The following is a 19,650-nucleotide window of genomic DNA, read 5'->3' as shown; positions in this document are numbered from 1 at the left end:
GTATATTAAATAAGTGAGTGAAATATTTGTATTGAATTTCATTTTAAATTTTATTTTGTATTTTCTGATTTCAAAAAATTTATATATGATAAAAATAAATTATACCTTTTTTTCTTTGTTAAATCTCAAGTACATTTATGTGGTCAATTAGAATGTCTCAAACAGGTGACATGTTGTTACAGAGAAGCCAATGTGCTAAAAACCTTTTACACTAGACAAAGAATTGCAAAATGCTTGTTATATTAACATCTGTGATAAACTTTATTCTTTTAAAAACATAGACAATTAAATTTACTAATAGTGATTAGAAAATATGTAAGTTATTTCTCAAGTATTTTCAGAATTAAGCCAGATCTTGTAGTTCCGCCTCTCCAGAAATAATGTTTAATCATTGGTCAACTAAGTTAAACCAATGGACAGTGAGAGAACCCCTTAAAAGATCCCTTTTCCAGCTGGCAGATTCTGCCTGATTAGTAACTATATGTGTTGACAAATTAAATAAAAGCTGGAAAAGTGGATTAAACTTTCTTATATTTTTATATCTAGGTAAGTTGTATTTTTATTCTATGTACATTTTGTAAATGTTTGATGTTAAACAACTAAAATTTAGTTAAGAACACTAAGCTGTTCTTATTTTGAATACTTGAAAATATAATTATGTTATGTTAAAAACTTTGTTAAAAACTTCAGGTAACAAGATGTTACTTAATATATTTGAATATATTCTATTTTTGTCTTAAAAGCAATTCGAGTAAATGAAAGTAAAACTTACTTTCATTGATATGTCAAAATTTAAATATTATGTTATTATATTAGATCATTCTGCCTGATTAAACTATATGTGTTGACAAATTAAATAAAAGCTGGAAAAGTGGATTAAACTTTCTTATATTTTTATATCTAGATATTCCCCATTGTGAAAGATTGTGGGCTTCTGATTATAAGCACTTTTATAAGCTAAGTAAATATATAAGATTAATCTCATATGAATCATTAAGCAGGATTCAATTGGTGTTTGGACTTTACACCTCCTGGATGTTTCATCCCTGGACGTTTCACCCTCAAAACCCTGGTCTTTTCATCTCCACTTTATAAATTTGATAAATATGAAATAGTGAAAAGAGTCGACATTCACAAATAGTCACTTCAGTGAAAACAGTGAAAAAACAAATGAAAACTTGCAAGGTTGAACTAGTGAAAGTGTACAGTGTACAGTACATATTGTATTATAGTAATCATTGTGATTAGTCCAAAATGTTTTATATTATTATAGATTTTTAATATTTTGTATTATATACACACAGTATTATATAAAAGAAAATTCAATGTTAGTACATTTAATTTATTTACTTACATGATTTTTAATATTTTAACCTTTTTTTACAAGAGAGTATTTTTCTATTAAAGTATTTAATTTGAAATAATTGGTAATTGTTATTGTATAGTGCATACATTGTAGATATAGTAATTGACTATGAATAAAATTTTGTAATAATCTGATCATTTTGTTTTTATCTGTTTTTCATACATTGATACATATTTGGTAAATTTTATTTGAACAAGAATGTCATTTTTTAAATAAAATTTCTTCATTATAAATTTAAAAAAACAAGTATTCTCTCAATGTCTATCATGCAAATTTATATGATATTGAGTTATCTCAATCATCACTCAATATAATCCAATTAAGGTGTAACAACTAAGGTATGTCAAACAAGTTTACTGATATTAATCCATACAGTATACAATATTATTTATAAAAAAAAGTAGCCGAAACGTCTACGAGGTGTACAGACCAAAGGTGAAACGTCCAGGAGGTGTAAAGACCAAAGGTGAAATGTCCAGGAGGTGTAAAGTCCTGAAATCATTCAATTTAACCACAGTGATCAGGACAAGAGCAAGAAATCATGGACTTTGATCACTCTACCAATCTAAAACTTATAATTTAGTTGATTCAGTTATGTTACCAATTAGGGATGCTGAAGATTTTTATAAGGAAAATTATGGCCAAACAATTATATAATAGCTATAATACTTCAATTATACTTTACAGGCTTCTGAAAGAGATGTGTTTTATTTTATGAAAGTTGAGATTATTGACATTTTGTTTTATCCCTATTTTATGGTAGAGAGCACAAAATGTGACATGTTTAACATGGTAGAAAAAGTTAAGGTCCGGTGGTAAAGTAAGCATAATGTTTTAACATTGGGAGAGTATGTTGGGATTATATGATTTGTTGCATGAGAGAACAGATTGCATGTTGGCTATTGATTTCGAGAGTAAACAGCACATTCTGTAAAGAATACATCTGCCCACATCATTATGTTAATACATTTAATTTTAGTTATTGTTATCTGATAAAATGTTTAGCAAATCAGTAAATTTATCCTAATTTTATGTTTGTGTGTTTTTCCTTTTTTCTTTTCTTTCTTCAAAATAAGTAGGTACTGATTGCAAACCATTTACAATGATCAAGAATGTTGTAGTAAAAATAATCCATGGTACATGTATATTCAACTGCATCATGATCATGGTGTATAGCTTCTACCATCTATTAAATGCCTTCATGAAAATTAAAATGTTTTAAAATACCTTAAGATTATAGCCTAAAGTAAATTGGTAACAATTGAGTTAATTCAATGATAAAACGCACCTTTGATGGTGTACACAGACCAGTCATTATTGTGTAATATTATGCACCATTTAATTTGCTGTTCATGCAGTATTGATTGGATTCACCATTTTAACTATAGCTTCTGGAAAAGCACATCTGTGCTTTACATCATATTTAATTGCCAGCTTATAACATTATGACTGTAGGCTGTGTCTCTGATGGATTGATATGATTATTAACTCGCAGGCTCAGAATTTTACTCCCTGAGTTAGCCAAGTTACTGTTACTTTGCAAGCTTTAAAATACAAATGTTGAGTTACTGTTAGTTTGCAAGCTTTAACGTACAAATGTCGGTGATGCGACTATAAAGAATTGATTTTGAGCAAAAATCAATAACATAGTGATCCATGTAGATATTACATGTTTGAGCAGAGCTATTATGCTATTTGTACTTTATTGCTTCAGGAGCAAATTATCCCTGTTGTTGGGATATAGAGAGAAATACATGACTCACCACCAACCTTTGTGATTTTCCAATATAACACTGTCAAAGGGAATGAAATAAGATACACAACAGATAGTTTGAATGTTGCATTAATAAACAATTTAATGTGAAGGAATTCTGGGATTCCCTGAAACAGAATATTGAGTGTCTTCTCCATTTTCATAATGTTTGCATAGCGTCATACTTGATAATAATTTTGTATAATTTGTACATTACTTCTTCTCTATATTAAATTTGAGCAGAAATTGACTGGTTCCAGACAATGTAATTTTTAGTATAGTTATAAACGTATGCTGGCAAGTTTATTTACATAAAAAAAAGAGAAAAAACAGCAGCATCATCAGTCTCAGAAGTCTGACAAAGCTTATAGAAGGTTGTTTTAGTCATTACATCTTGTATTATGAATACAGATCAATACAGGAAACAAAGCTTATTTAAAATCATATGATAACATCACAAAGAATCTCTAATATTCTAAATAAAATCTCTGGTGTATGTAATACCTTAAAATACACCAGTGCCTATGTTGATTTTCAAATTTCAAAGGAGCTTGAAAATAAATGCCTATATCTCAATTTCGATGTTTCATTTACATACAATGAAAGTTCTATTTTAATTTTTGTTATAATTTTGTATATTTTCAGTGGTCTATTCTCCGCTGGGATTCAAACAAAGTACTTCAAGGAGCCGCAATCACAAGTTATAGAAAAGGTAAATTGAACACATATATCATATTGCTTGCAGTCAGGTCTTGTATATGCACAGTTCATCTCACAAATGTAACAAATAACTTGATCATAATTTCTAAATAAGGTATTAGTTTTGGTACTCATGAGTATCTCATTGTGCAATCATTTAGAGTTTTATCCAGCAATAAGTATTTATTTTATAGTGTTTTATCAAAACAAGACAACGTCCCTTTTACAAGAACATGAGGCTTGAAAAAGGTGGTAATTAAAGAGCCTTTTAGACCTCAAGAGTTTGACATGATAGCCACTTAGCTTAATCAGGGGTTCCTGGTTTGATCCTCAGACCTCCGGCAATTTACCTCAAGAGTTTGACATGATAGCCACTTAGCCAATCAGGGGTTCCTGGTTTGATCCTCAGACCTCAGGCAAGGTGTTCTCCATGACATTTGATCTCGAGCAATTAGTCTGATGGTTATTTTTTCTCTCACCAAGTTGGAAGTTTAAATTATGTGTAGGCTCTATATTGAAACACTGTCATCAATAAAGAAACCCTTTTAAAGTTTTAGAAGGTATTTTGATGAGTCTGACTAAAAATTAAAATGATACATCAAATTCGGTGTATGGTATAATTTATATGCATCAAATCAACAGCTTTATGGTCTTTCTCTAAACAACATATTTCTTTAACTTTCTGTCTTAATTGGCATTAAGTCCCTTTTATTAATGCATTATCAGATTTTTATACATTCAATATTAAACATTGAGGTACTTGATATAGATGTATCATTATATCAATATATCAATTATGCAGATTTAATTTACAAAATACCTAGAGAAAGGAATCTGTTACCAGGGAAAAGAATCAGTTACAAATTACCATGTAGAAGAGTACCTAGGGGAAGGTTACAGGTTCATGATGTTGATAACATGTGATATATATCAGCCATCAATGATATATTCTGTCATATATCAGGTACAAAGTTCACATCACTGAACTCATAACTGTCAGCATATCACAATATAAAGGAAATCTATCATTGTATCTAATATATATTTATCCTACAGGCAGTATCATTCTCAGCTTTAATTGCCCTGCAAGAAATTGGCAATTCTTGAAAATTCTACAATTGATTTTTTTTTCAAACTTTTCTTAATATATCTTGAGATTTTAATTGTCTTAACTATTAAATCTGAACCAAACAAGGACCATTGAACTGTGGTCTGTGGTGAATAACTTGTTCCCAAACAGGGCTGTGAAACTGTGGTCTGTAATGAATAACTTAAAAACAAACAAGGACAACTGAACTATGGTCTGAGGTTATTAACTTTGAAACAAGTAAGGACCATGACAGATAAGGTCTGTGAATGACAGAAAAGGACCATGACAAATCGTAAGGACTGTGAATGGCAGAAAAGGACCATGACAGATAAGAACTGTGAATAACAGAAAAGGACCATGACAGATAAGGACTGTGAATGACAGAGAAGGACCATGACAAATCGTAAGGACTGTGAATGGCAGAAAAGGACCATGACTGATAAGAACTGTGAATAACAGAAAAGGACCATGACATATAAGGACTGTGAATGACAGAAAAGGACCATGACAAATTGTAAGGACTGTGAATGACAGAAAAGGACCATGACAAATTGTAAGGACTGTGAATGACAGAAAAGGACCATGACAAATCGTAAGGACTGTGAATGACAGAAAAGGACCATGACAAATCGTAAGGACTGTAAATGATAAGAACTGTGAATAACAGAAAAGGACCATGACAGATAAGGACTGTGAATGACAGAAAAGGACCATGACAAATCGTAAGGATTGTGAATGGCAGAAAAGGACCATGATAGATAAGAACTGGAAATAACAGAAAAGGACCATGACATATAAGGACTGTGAATGACAGAAAAGGACCATGACAAATCGTAAGGACTGTGAATGACAGAAAAGGACCATGACAAATTGTAAGGACTGTGAATGACAGAAAAGGACCATGACAAATCATAAGGACTGTGAATGACAGAAAAGGACCATGACAAATCGTAAGGACTGTGAATGACAGAAAAGGACCATGACAAATTGTAAGGACTGTGAATAACAGAAAAGGACCATGACAGATAAGGACTGTGAATGGCAGAAAAGGACCATGACAGATAAGGACTGTGAATGACAGAAAAGGACCATGACACTATGCTTTATGGTAATGTACTTTGAAACAAACAAGGGGCACAGCAACACTTACAATAGTTTAATTTATAGTTAAAACAACATGATTTTATATCTATCAATTTATCAAACTTTGATTTTTTGTTAACTACTGAGAATCAAACAAGGACCATAAGACTATGGAAAATGATTGAGACTGACTTGTTTCGGGTATATGATTTAAAATTAAATATTTTTATGCCTGTTCTTAACATAAACAAAGAAACCTCTTGAAGTTTTTGGAAGATTTTGGTATTTTGTGGAATAATTTGAGACAAAGGACTTGAAGTTAAATGTGTTTGAACCAAACGATTTCAAAGAGCATTGATTTTAACCAAACTGAAGAATTTCAGTTCATGGTATTAAATGTTTAATTGAAAAAATAAAAATATGACTTTGTCAAATAAATTACATCAACTGAATAAAAAAAGTTTTGTAAATGTTATTTTTTTCCTCTTCAGTTTTCTTTTCAATTTTTATATTCAACAACAATGTTTTGGACATAAATTTTCTAATTTAATGATTAGATTTTAGTGCCATATTTTTATTATTTTATGATTATGTTCACAATTTTAAAGTAAAAAAATGTGTTAACTAAATTAGAAAATATTGTCAGTCAATAGTTTTAATGACAAAATTCTGTCTTATAACCTTTAACATCAATTATGATTCCTACCGTTAACTTGGTGCTCAAATTTCTGTCAGAAATGGAGCACAGCCATCACATCACTCACACTCATAACTGCCAGGCACGCTTGATTATATCTCAGAACAAATTCCATTGTGCTATTAAGTAAAAATTCATTTACTCAGAACAAGAGGAGAAACTTGTGTTTTTGCCCTACAATTTGCTGAAAATTCCAGGCAATCTCGTGTTCTGATGGTTTATGTTTTGTGAAGAAACTGTAAAAACCATCAAAAACACTCCAGTAGTAAGACCCTCTAACTAACAGAGGAAAAAATGGTATGTTTGTGATCTCTTTTATTTCTTACATGTTTGTTGTTTTTTGAGTCTTTTTTTGAGTATAGACACTATACTTTATTATCTTATGAAAAAGGGTAGAGTAGCAACAATGGTTGAATATCTGTTACCTTGCGTAAGGAAATTGTCATGGCAATTAGAACTGTTCACAGATTATTAGGAGCAGCCTGAGGAAACTAAGTTGTAGAGCTGCAGAATGGTAGATTTGAATCCTGGTCAAATTGCACAATTTTGTTGTCTTTCTTTGACATTTAGCATTCAACATTGGTTGGATATAGTATGAAGCTTCGAGTCAATTAACATTCTTAATATAAAAGAAATTCATGTACAAATTTGTACATGTATATAGTTAGGGAATAATGTAACAATATAGAATTTATAATTGGGCAAAAATGTGTAAGCAGCAATTTTAAGTAGCTTAATATATATAGACAGCCAGAAGGTCATGAGTTTGACTCCCAGTCAGCTTGTACATTTTTCTCATCCAGAGGTAAACTTGTCTGCTCACTAAGAAACATCGTCGGATACCCACGGCCGAACCATTAACATTCAGATTGCATGTTATGTAACATGTTTATCAATCGTGGGTATCCGACGATGGCTAAGAAACTGCCATTGATACTTTCAGAAGGTGTTTCTGTATGAAGTATTAATAATTTTTTTTTAGTAAAACAAACATTTGATTGTCTGAGATTAGACTGTGTAGATGTTGAATAATGGAATATTCTGTTGCAAATTGCTGAAGCGGTTATCATTTCTTTTTTTACATTAAAGAAATAACAATTAGGTTTTTGATTCAAAAGCTCGTCAAGCTATGTTTTCAGCACTTACATGATTTTCCACATGTTCATTATAACTTCTCATGAACCAGTGACTGTCTGCAGTCAATATGGTGTAGGACATTAAATAGCATAAGATATCAATATGTCTTAAACTAAGTCTTGCATGGCATTACTGTTTTGAAAAGTCATAAAGTTCACTTTCCAAATATACACGTAGACAGTTATAAATTTTATGTGAAATTCAACTTAGCCAAAAATACACGTGCAGCACCATCTGCAGGATAATTTTTTCTTTGCTTTCAGTAATGAAACGGCTTCTTATCTGAGGCAAAGAATATCAGATCTTTTTGGAAATAAGAAAGGCGTTTTCAAATAAAAAAATATTAATAGAAAAAATATTTTTGTAGGTATCTAGGTTAAAAGATTTATGCCAAGATAAAGGAAAATAGTTTTTTTTTTGTGAAGAAAAAAATGCAAGTTCTGAAAGTCTTTGAGAATTTTCATATCAATAATGTTGAACCTTGGTGCAATTTAGTGAAAACTATACTAGATATTTGCTTCAATATTAAATTTGTTAGTGCATTAAGCAATATCAGATTTGAAAGTCATCTGATTAACTTGAAAAACTATGATTTTCATTGGCTCATATTTTCCTATGTTAGAGTTATGCCAAAGAGATTTTATTGCCCAAGGTTTGTCAAGGTCTTAAAGCTAAAAATGCCATTTTTTTGACATACCTATTTTAAGAATTGATCTGAGATTATGGTCCGTATTGGGAACAAGTTATCCACCACACACTATAGTTTAATGGTCCCTTCTTATATACGTGTTCTCTTAATGATTAATAATGCCTAACACAACTATACAATCATGTTCCATTTATCATGTTTTCTTTATTCTACACAATCATGTTCTTTTTATCATGCCTTAGAAGAATACACAATCATGTTCTTTTTATCATGCCTTAAAAGACTACTCAATCATGTTTTCTTTATTCTACACAATCATGTCCTTTTTATCATGCCTTAGAAGAATACACAATCATGTTCTTTTTATCATGCCTTAGAAGACTACTCAATCCTGTTTTCTTTATTCTACACAATCATGTTATTTTTAGCTCGACTTTTCTATGAAAAGGGGAGCTATCCTACTCGCCCCGGCGTCGGCGTCGGCGTCACACCTTGGTTAAGTTTTTCGTACCACCCCACTTTATTTCAGAAGTATTACAAGTATGGCTTTGAAACTTACCATACTTGTTCACCATCATAACCTCCATCTACAGACAAGAGTACATAACTCTGTCAAGGTTTTTGACAGAATTATGGCCCTTTTTTGACTTAGAAAGTGTATTGAGCTTGGTTAAGTTTTTTGTACCACCTCACTTTATTTCAAAACCATTGGAGGTATTGCTTTGAAACTGACCATACTTGTTTACCATCACGACCTTCATCAACAGACAAGAGGACATAACTCTGTCAAGGTTTTTGACAGAATTATGCCCCTTTTTGACTTAGAAAATACATTGAATATGGGTAAAATCCACTTATTGCCTTAACCCTTTGAGATATTGCTTTGAAACTTTTAATGCTATTTCACATCATTACCCCCATCTGTACGCAAGAGAAGGTAACTCTGTCAAGGATTTGTTTTAAAAATTAAGGCCTTTTATCGACTTAGAATCTTGGTTAAGTTTTTAGTACCAGTCCACTTTTTGACTGAACTGTTTGAGATATTAATTTGAAAGTTGGAATACTTGTTTACAATCATGATTCCCAAACATGTCCAGGAGAAGGTAATTCTGTCAAAGATTTTATTTGAATTATGGCCCTTAACTGTCAATGTTTTGTATTATAGGCAAGCACTAAAAAACTTAAAAAATCTAAAAAAATTCATTCCTATCCACTGAACCTGCAGTGTTCAAGGGTATCACACAATTCAGTAAAATAATTCTTCACTAAATATCTTAATGCTCATGGCCATTGTTCACTTTAAAAATACAGAGATTCTTGTATTGCCTTTTACTGCAAAAACTTTTTTTATTGGCAAGCAATAAAAAAGTCGAGCGCGCTGTCTTACGGACAGCTCTTGTTATCATGCCTTAGAAGAATACACAATCATGTTCTTTTTATCATGCCTTAGAAGACTACTCAATCATGTTTTCTTTATTCTACGTAATCATGTTCTTTTTATCATGCCTTAGAAGAATACACAATCATGTTCTTTTTATCATGCCTTAGAAGAATACACAATCATGTTCTTTTTATCATGCCTTAGAAGAATACACAATCATGTTCTTTTTATCATGCCTTAGAAGAATACACAATCATGTTCTTTTTATCATGCCTTAAAAGACTACTCAATCATGTTCTCTATCATGCTTTAGAAAACTACATAATCATATTCACTAATTATGCCAAAGATTATTTCACATGTTCACTAATTATTCACATCTTCTTTTATTATGCCAAAGAAGACAACACCGTCATGTTCTCTAATTATGCCAAAGAAAACAACATGTTTGAAGACATGTTTGAAGACATGTTTTCATGTTATTCAATTATTTCAAAGAACAGCTTGCATTTTCTTATTTATTGTATGCGAAAATAGAAGCATATCTTATTCTATCAAGTTTAAACATAAGTTGCTTTGATACATTCTGCATTTTTTAACACATCTTTAGCCATAAATTATGCCTGCAAGCAAGTTTTGCATTTAACACTGCAATGATTCTGTTAGAAAGTTAAGAAAGTGATATCTGTTATAACAAAAGAGGAATATCAAGGTATTGATTTAAGGAGATTTTAATCTATTTTAAATGCATTTCTATCAAAGAGGTGTTAGGTATTATCTATGAAATATCTTTGGATACTAGGAATGAAAAATGAGATCAAAGGAATTTTATTTTGAAATGAACTAGACTGTGTAAAGTAATGGCAACCCACAAATTGTCATTGTGCATGTGCACCCATTGTTTTATTGTAATGTACTAGATTAAAATTCATTCTACAAGGTCAATGATTGAAATCTGTTTATCCATGACAAATATTGTTCTGTATTCCATGTATCAGTGTATATATTATGCTGTAAAAAATTTCTTATACATGCCCCTTTTGTGGCTGACATTACCCCTTAACTTGCACTTTTATTTCCATTTATTCAGCTGCATATCGTTTAACTATTTTTGGACATCAAGATAAAAAATTAAAGTTTGTCAGGTAAAAGTAAACAGCAGGCTGACCAGATTGTTTCCTAGCCTGTCTGAATTCCCTGGCAAAGGCTTAGGTCACTTCTCGTTCCAGCAGGGTAGGGTTGTCTTAATTCTATAAGGGTCTAAAACATTGATACACTTTTATGCGCACCCATTTTATTTGATTTTGTTTAATAGATAATGAAGCATAACTAGAAATCTTTTTTATAATTTAAATACAGGTAACTTGTAGTTTTAAAATAACATGTCTTACAATAGTTTTGTGATGAATATATTGTAATATAGTTGAGGAAAATCTCATTTACTTCTTAAAAATTTCATACTGGCATCTTCACAGAGATGTTCATTATTGAATAACCTTAGCCAGTCTGAGAGTACCTGTTAAAGGATAATAAAAAAGCAATCTACTTGAATTTTAATAGAGCAGAAAATAAGTGGTTGCACGAGTTACTAATTGAAGCTAAATTGGCAGAACTGATAAGCCACATTTAAATCAGACGGTAATTGCATTTAAATTACATATACTGTTGTGCTTTATGTTACTACCTGCAGTAAAATCTCTAGTCTGAAAAAAAAAGTCATGGAAGTGTATCATTGGTCCTTGACCTGTTACATTTGTATTATAATTTTGGCTAGCTCCATTTTCAAAGTATGAAAATATTCAATATCAAAATTATCTACAGTAATAGGTGGTTGGGGGATAAAAGAATTGTTTTAGCCTGTCATATTAGCATAGTGAACTTGTAAGGTGTTGATGTTTTACTTGACCAATTGTGGAGGGACATGTACTCATACAGATTGCAGGAACTCTTGTAGGCTGTAGGTATTTTACTTATTCAACAAAAAACTGCATGACCATCCAAATAATTTATTATATTACTGGGAAGACAAAATTATCTGTTATTTATATCATGTTTTTGAGAGATGACCATGATGTTTGGGTGGAATTGAAGACTCACAGGTTTCTGGTGGTGACTACTTGTTGCTCAGGCTGCAATAATAACTTAACCTAATTGCCACAAGTTTAAATTAAATTACATAGAATGTTGATTTTGGAAACATAAGCATTTGATAGTTTCAAATTAAATGACTGCAATTAATAAGACAATGTCAGGTTAAGAAAATTTCTGTGATAGACGTTATCAGATTGTCAGTATTCGGACATGTTCATCATTCGTAGCAAAATGGTTTAAAGATCATCCTTGTATGTAAAAACTATTTCTTTGGCAGTAATTGAGCTTAATGCTTATACATTTGCATATATTTTAGTAGAACTAATTAGTATCTTGTGTGGCAAGTGACCTTTGTGCAGTAATTTCTTCCCCAATAAACACTAATCATTGTTATGATTTCCCCCTGATTTTCTACAATAAAAGATAATTGGTGATAATTAAAACAATTTATCCTATCTATAAACATCAGGTGCTCTCAATTGTTTAGTCCTACATAAATACCTGAGTGAAGACTGACCACCAGCAATGGATAATTGTATAATGCATAACTTTATCAAGTTTATGTATGACCAGCTATTTCAATCAATTTCTTAATTTGATGATAATATAGTCATTCTGTATAATCATCAACAATATACATGTATATTTTTCATAATTGTTTTTCTTAGAATTTTATGATAAAATGTATAGTTCTTGAAAATATGTCTCATTTGTGATTTATTTGTAGTATTATAAATCTTCTGTAAATATTTTTACTATCAAGTAACTGAGATTATTTATTTGAAACTTAACACATTACTTCTAGCTAGTTTATAATTTACATTATGCCGTCTGTAAATCAAACTGAGTAAGTGTGTGTGGGGGGGAGGAACCTTGCATATTATAGCCAGTCAGGGATTTTTGTTATCATTTCACATAAAGATTCCTGTGAAGTCCTTTTCCTATAAGACCAGGTGTATCAGATAATGGTGCAGTAGTATCTTATATTTAAATTATTTCGATTTCCTGTCAAATTTAAAGGTTATCAAATCAGTACAATTACAAGAGGTATACATGTATCTATCTCAGTCACCAAATATCCTGACAGACTGGCATATTGAGTGAGATATATAATTTATAATGCAATTAATGCAAAAATATGTTCAAAAAGTATATTGATATATTTAAAATAATAAATGTTTTATTATTTATGTATACTTCCTTTGGTTATATCAGAAGATGCTGTGTAGCTTGGTAGTCATAAAAACAGTTGAAGCATATTCTAATAGTCCTAGGTTCAAGTCTTGTTCAGGCTTTCCCATTTTGTCCCACCCTTTGACAATCAAAATGTGACACTGTTTGAACCTTGGCACAGCAGCAGGATTGTTCTGAATGTTTTTGCACTGATAGTCATCTACTGGGTTCTTCCTATGTTAGTAAAGCTTGAATGTTGTCACTTGGATTATACTTTTGAATTTCATAAAGGGGAGCTTTTTCATCATTTCATTGTTCAAATTTGTTCTGGTTTAGAAAATTACTGACTGATTATAGTTAGTTTGAATATCAGTCGATTAAAAAAATCATATACTTGTTGATTTAATGAGAATTGTAGATTTTTATGAGGAGTAGTGGAGTCTGGAAGTCTTGACTCTGTTCTCATGGGGACAATTCCTCATTACGTTGCCTCAGTACATCCGTTGTTTGATGGAATTTTAATAGCAGTGTTTTACCAATAACATTCCCATACATCTAAAATGGAACATTTATTTTCACTTCCCATTATGGAAGTAATGTTTATATGCTGAAACAGTATGAAGAAATGAAGATATCAGATCATCCGGGGACTTTGCTGAAGCAATTTATAAACTGTCAGGCAGGAAAAAACAACTCGTAGATACTTCTTGACATTAACCCTAAATCTAAGATCTAAGATCATTTGCTGAAAAAAGAAATCAAGTTTGATGGTCACATTGACACTAGACATCATACGACCACTTTCCAACTTTAGTTTTTGTAAGGTGCCACTTCATATATAAAATAATACATAAATAATTTAATGTCAAAGAGGGACCATAGACGTTCCACAAGATAACTGGATAAGCTTCCTGACATTACCTTATTCCCAAAATATTTTGGGATACATATTGTTTTTGCCTTCACGTCTGTCTGCATTAAGCTTGTCTGGATTTCACAGCTCAATTTCAGTGAAACTTTATTTGAGTGGTCAGTACCATCCCCAGTTGTGCATATTACCGGCTTGTTCCGCTTCACTGCACAAAATGGATGCCAGAGCTATAAATAAAAATATCTTATCTGGCTTTCACAGATCAATTACTGCTGGCGGAATTTCGACCAGACTTCACAGGAGTGATCAGTACAATGCCTAGTTAAGAGACAAAACCCCTTCTAGTTAAAAGGTATGGCAATGAGGGTCAGTGACCCTCAGACCAGTGGGCTATAATAGTAGCTCTGTATTTAATATTGAACTGAAAAGTTACAAGTTAATTTTTACAGTATCAATATGATATTAGAATCAAATCAAAAAAGTAAAATTTATACACAATGCAGGCATATAATACTTCCTAAGAATTCTTTCAATGATCAACAAGAATAGGAAGACCAGCACTTTCTTATAAGAAAGATCAGAATGTTCATGGAAATGTGTGACAGGTTAAATCATTAGCAGTGATAAATTGCCCTCAGCACATGGTATTATTGGATTTTTTATCACACTACAAATCATTTATGGATTGTTAGAATGTGATTTGTGATCATCAACACAATGTTTTTTAAATGAGTCAAGATGAAGATTTTGATGATGGAAAAAAATGTTTTCCAGGCAAAGAATTCTCAAGGGATTGAGCTTTTCTATTACAAGTGATAAACAATTTTCATCATAAGTTGACAAATTTTTCCATTCTTTTTGTTATCTGTCAATTGACTTTTAATGGCTGCCAAGTTTTTATAAATGAATCAGATTTAGTGTCATATTGTTCAGGCTGACAGTTCTGAAATGTAAGACCTGTTGTAGTTTTTAGCCCTGGGGTCCTGGCTGAATGTGTGTGATAGGTTTGCCCAGATTTTAATATAGAAATGTCTAGTAAAAGTTAAAGGGATTTTCATGTCAAAATGGACTGCTGTATTAGTCTGATGGCAAATGCTAAAATCACAGTTGGTTCATGAAGGTTTAGGGTCAAACATATGGATGAATAGATTAAATAATCAGCTATATCAACCTGTTCTATCTGCTGATAGTGACATAATTTAGATTAAAATGAAGGTACATAAAGAATGAAGATTAATAATTTTCAGTTTGGGCATTAAATTTTTAACCATGTTTTGCCCTGTAAAATGTGTGTAATTGGCTGGTCCTGCTTTGAAAATACAAATTTTAGAAATAAAAAAAAATCAAAGTTTTAAAACTGAGCAACCCTATTGTTAAATTCAGGTGTGACATTGTATGTGTGCGTAGTCTATGCTTAATGAGGGTCCAACCACTTGTTAAGGTAAAAAAAGCAGCTTTCGTTGTTGAGTTTGGATCCCAGACTTGCCACCACTTAAGCCATTAAAGGTTTAATTTCGAAGCACAAAGTGGTGATAATGTACCTCCATGCAATTTCCATAGAGCGTAAGCCAAAGATATAAATTTTGAGCCAAACGTTTTGTCACTGTACTATGGTCAATCAGAACCAAATTGTACATTTACCTGAGACAATATGGAAAAAGGAGGTAGACCTTAAAAGGAATGTTGGTGCCAAGCAAAGGGCCTACCTTTCAAGCTGTCATTCGTATTAGGGGCTCATGCACCCTAATGCACCTTCCTCATCATCTTTGCCTACTTTGTAGGGCCACTGAGACAGATCCGTATATTTGTTCTTGTATGTACTATAAATAAATGTTGTTGTTGTTTCAGACTGTAGAACAATGTTACTATCAAGGTGTGGTCAAGAGAGATGAATGGTCTGCTGTTGCTGTGGCAACTTGTGATGGAATCAGGTAACTATTGTATTCCTTTCAGGGTCTTTATAATTTAGTTCTTTGACTGGTTAACTTGGCTAGGTCAAAAATGGTATGCACTGGAATCTTTACTATTACTAATCCTGTATGCCAGTAACTGCCATTTTGTTCAGAATGAATAAACATAAGATAATGAGTGGTTGTTAAAATAATAGACTGAATATGATAAGTGGTTCTCCACATAATAAGCATAATATGATCAGTCACTGTGGTTCTCTACATAGTTCAGACATAAGATGATAACTGGTTATAATTATGCATAATAACAAAAGATAGTAAGTGGTTCTCTATAAATAAAATAGACATAAGAAATAGATATAAGATGATAAGTGGTTTTCTATAAAATAGACATAAGATGATTAGTAGAAGACATATTATAATAAGAGATTTCTTGACATAATAGACATAAGGTGATAAGTGGTTCTCAACAAAGTAGACATAAAATGATAAGAGCTGCACTGCATGATAGTCATAAGATGATCAGTGGTTCTGTACCTGTATTACAGTCCTGCAAGATCTAGAGTCACCAGGTCCATTCTGGTACTGTTCTCCATGTTTCAATATGCTAGAAAATCATTTTAGTACTTATTAAAAAAACTGTAAAAGAACTCATTCAAGATCATCTTATGCATACAAATTCTATTGAATATTATTTTATTGCAATTTTTTTAAGCAGAGAAATTCAAAGAAAAAATCTAACATAGATAATTTCTAAAAAACTTATAAATGAAGTAAGTCCTGTTTACAACAACAACAACAACAGTATCAGTTCGTCCCGAAATAGATTTAACTTTTCTATGGCAACACTTCTATGAGCAACAACCAAAATCCTGATCTACCAAAGAGTGTTGCTCTTGATGTTATACTGTAACTCCCAATGATATAAGATACCTATTTACAAATGAAATTTATCCAAATACAACTGAAATAAAATTTTAAATAGCTGAATGACATTGTTGGGAATTTAATTGAAATCTGGTTTCTATAGTAACCATTTATAAACATTGTTTTTGCTTGAGACCAATGATCTTGCACTGATTCTGATAATGGACAAGTTGAATATAGATATTGTCAATATTTAATTTGTTAGTGCAGAGAATTAATAAAGGTATAAATGAGCCTTATATGTACAAGTGTATGTGTGATGATGTAATTTGCACCACTGTAATTTTTATTGTATCATATTCAATTGAGAAGGAAGGATGCAAATGAAATTATTATAGTAGTTATGACAATATCGTATTTATTGATATTTGATAATCTTACTTATAAGGTCACAATTCAGTTGCATAAGAGACTTATTTCAAAATAACATTTGCAACAGCCAAGAATTGAACTGTCAAATCCAATATCTATGGCCAATTGCATTGAGGTATTCTAATTAAATTTGAAAATGGTCCAAATAAGCAAACAAACTATAGTCCATGTAATGTCAGTTTATTGTCATAGTGTTGTCAGTGAATATGAATATAGTATAGCTAGGGGTGTGGATCGTCGGATAAGTGACGATCCGATCCGAACCACGATTCAGCACTTACGATTCACAAATCGAACCACAAATCTTTTGTTATCAAGACACCCATAAAAACATGTACATTAGTTATAAAAACATGTTTATTTAAGAAAAACAAACAACAATACTAAACATTAAACATATAAACTAGGTTTATGTTTTTATTCTTTGGAGGAGTATTTTTGTTGTGTTTTTTGAAACCAATTACTTCCTAGCTCAGCATCATGGTAAGTGGTCTTTAACCGGCAAATTGTATTTAGTTAAACTTCATATTATCATATAATTTAAACTCAAATAGTATTTTTCTCGATTTTAAGAGTGTGAGAAACAGTAAATGTATATAAAAAAATTAAATCGCGATCCACGATCTCTGGGCTTACGAATATTCAAACTCGATTTTTCACTTTGATTTGTGATTATCCGAGTACTCCGATACTCGCCCCAGCTCTAAGTATAGCATCATTGCCAATGTGTTGTCAGAGAACATGAAACTGACAGCAGCATTGCCAGTGTGCTGTCAGTGAATTTAAATCAGACAGCAGCATTGCAAGTGTGTTGTCAGTGAATATGAAACTGGCGAAGCAGCACATTTCCAGTATATTTTCAGTGAACATGAATCTGTCAACATCATTGCCAGTGTGTTGTCAGTGAATAATTAGAAACTGACATAACAGCATTGCAAATGTGTTTCCATGTGAACATGAAACTGCCATAGCAGCATTGCAAATATCTTGTCAGTGAACATGAGACTGCCATAGCAGCATTCCCAATGTATTGTCAGTGAACATGAAACTGCCATAGCAGCATTGAAAATGTGTTGCCAGTGAACATGAAACTGCCATAGCAGCATTGCAAATATGTTGTCAGTAAACATGAAACTGCCATAGCAGCATTGCAAATGTGTTGTCAGTGAACATGAAACTGCCATAGCAGCATTGCAAATGTGTTGTCAGTGAACATGAAACTGCCATAGCAGCATTGTAAATGTGTTGCCAGTGAACATGAAACTGGCATAGCAGCATTGCAAATGTGTTGTCAGTGATCATGAAACTGCCATAGCTGCATTGCAAATATGTTGTCAGTGAACGTGAAACTGGCATAGCAGCATTGCAAATGTGTTGTCATTGACCATGAAACTGGCATAGCAGCATTGCAAATGTGTTGTCATTGACCATGAAACTGGCATAGCAGCATTGCAAATGTGTTGTCATTGACCATGAAACTGGCATAGCAGCATTGCAAATGTGTTGTCAGTTCATTTACATTTGTCGTCCATCTTATTCAATGAAACATTGTAATTCCAGTGTTGACTGTCAGCATAGTCTTACTATGAAATATTTTTCCATAATATGTTATTTTATCAAATTTGAAAGACTTAGCCTCAGGGTGTTGACATATCATTTTTAGATTTTCATTTTTTTTCATCTCAAATTGCACCTGAATATTTTTTGAGAGATAGAACATTTTGAAAAAACAATGTTTTAAAACTTGTGAAATTATTGTTTGAAACATATTGATAATAATTATGATGAAGTTATTACAAAAGTAATCTATTATGTATTACATAAATATCAATTATGTAGAATTTTCCTTTAATACAGAGTTGCAGCAAATACTGAAACTAAAAGACATCTTTTATTGACAGAGTAGGTGGAAAACACCTGTCACCGTAGCTATCTACTGAGAAGCTGTTGAATAAATTAGAAACATGTTGATTTAATTTATAGAGATTCTGACAATTTTAACCTCTATCATTAATATCATAATTCACGCAATTCTGTTTATAACTCTTGGTTTTCACTTAAAGTCTGTTTAAAAATCGATATGGAAACAGTTTTATCATCTGATACGAACAAAGAACCATCTCTAATGTTATATATGAGTCACCATTCCACTAAAGGAGAACACCTTCTCATCATATCAGGTTATATTTTATGAATAATTTCAATGTTTTCAAAGTTCAATGTAGTAAAGTTATTGTCAAATAAAGTCATGAATTCTAACCGGACACTTTAACTGTTGTTGGTCAAATTAGTCATTTGATACTGAAGTCAAAACCATAATAATTGTTAGGTTTAATTTTAAAACATGACTTTAATACCAAAATTCACTTGTTTGGCGTTAGTGTTAAAACTATTTGAAATAAAAAAGAAGTCTTAGCTTTCCACATATTAACTAAATCTGTTGCATCAAGG

The 19,650-nt window shown here is 31.6% G+C and overlaps 1 protein-coding gene across 2 annotated transcripts in view; it reads left to right on the top strand.

Annotated features, from left to right (window-relative positions):
* Positions 1-19,650, top strand: part of LOC132737777 (disintegrin and metalloproteinase domain-containing protein unc-71-like) — a 71,143-nt gene that overhangs the window by 17,029 nt on the left and 34,464 nt on the right. For both annotated transcript variants that reach the window (XM_060725123.1, XM_060725124.1), the window contains exons 4-5: positions 3,765-3,831; positions 15,839-15,921. In XM_060725123.1, coding sequence (XP_060581106.1) covers positions 3,765-3,831; positions 15,839-15,921 — 150 coding nt within the window. The remainder of the gene's footprint in view (positions 1-3,764; positions 3,832-15,838; positions 15,922-19,650) is intronic.

This window comes from Ruditapes philippinarum, unplaced genomic scaffold, assembly GCF_026571515.1.
Source record: "Ruditapes philippinarum isolate M1 unplaced genomic scaffold, ASM2657151v2 ctg24_1_1_1_1, whole genome shotgun sequence".
Classification (NCBI taxonomy): domain Eukaryota; kingdom Metazoa; phylum Mollusca; class Bivalvia; order Venerida; family Veneridae; genus Ruditapes; species Ruditapes philippinarum.
Note: the sequence above shows the minus strand (reverse complement) of the source record. Positions and strands in the feature narration are given on the sequence as shown.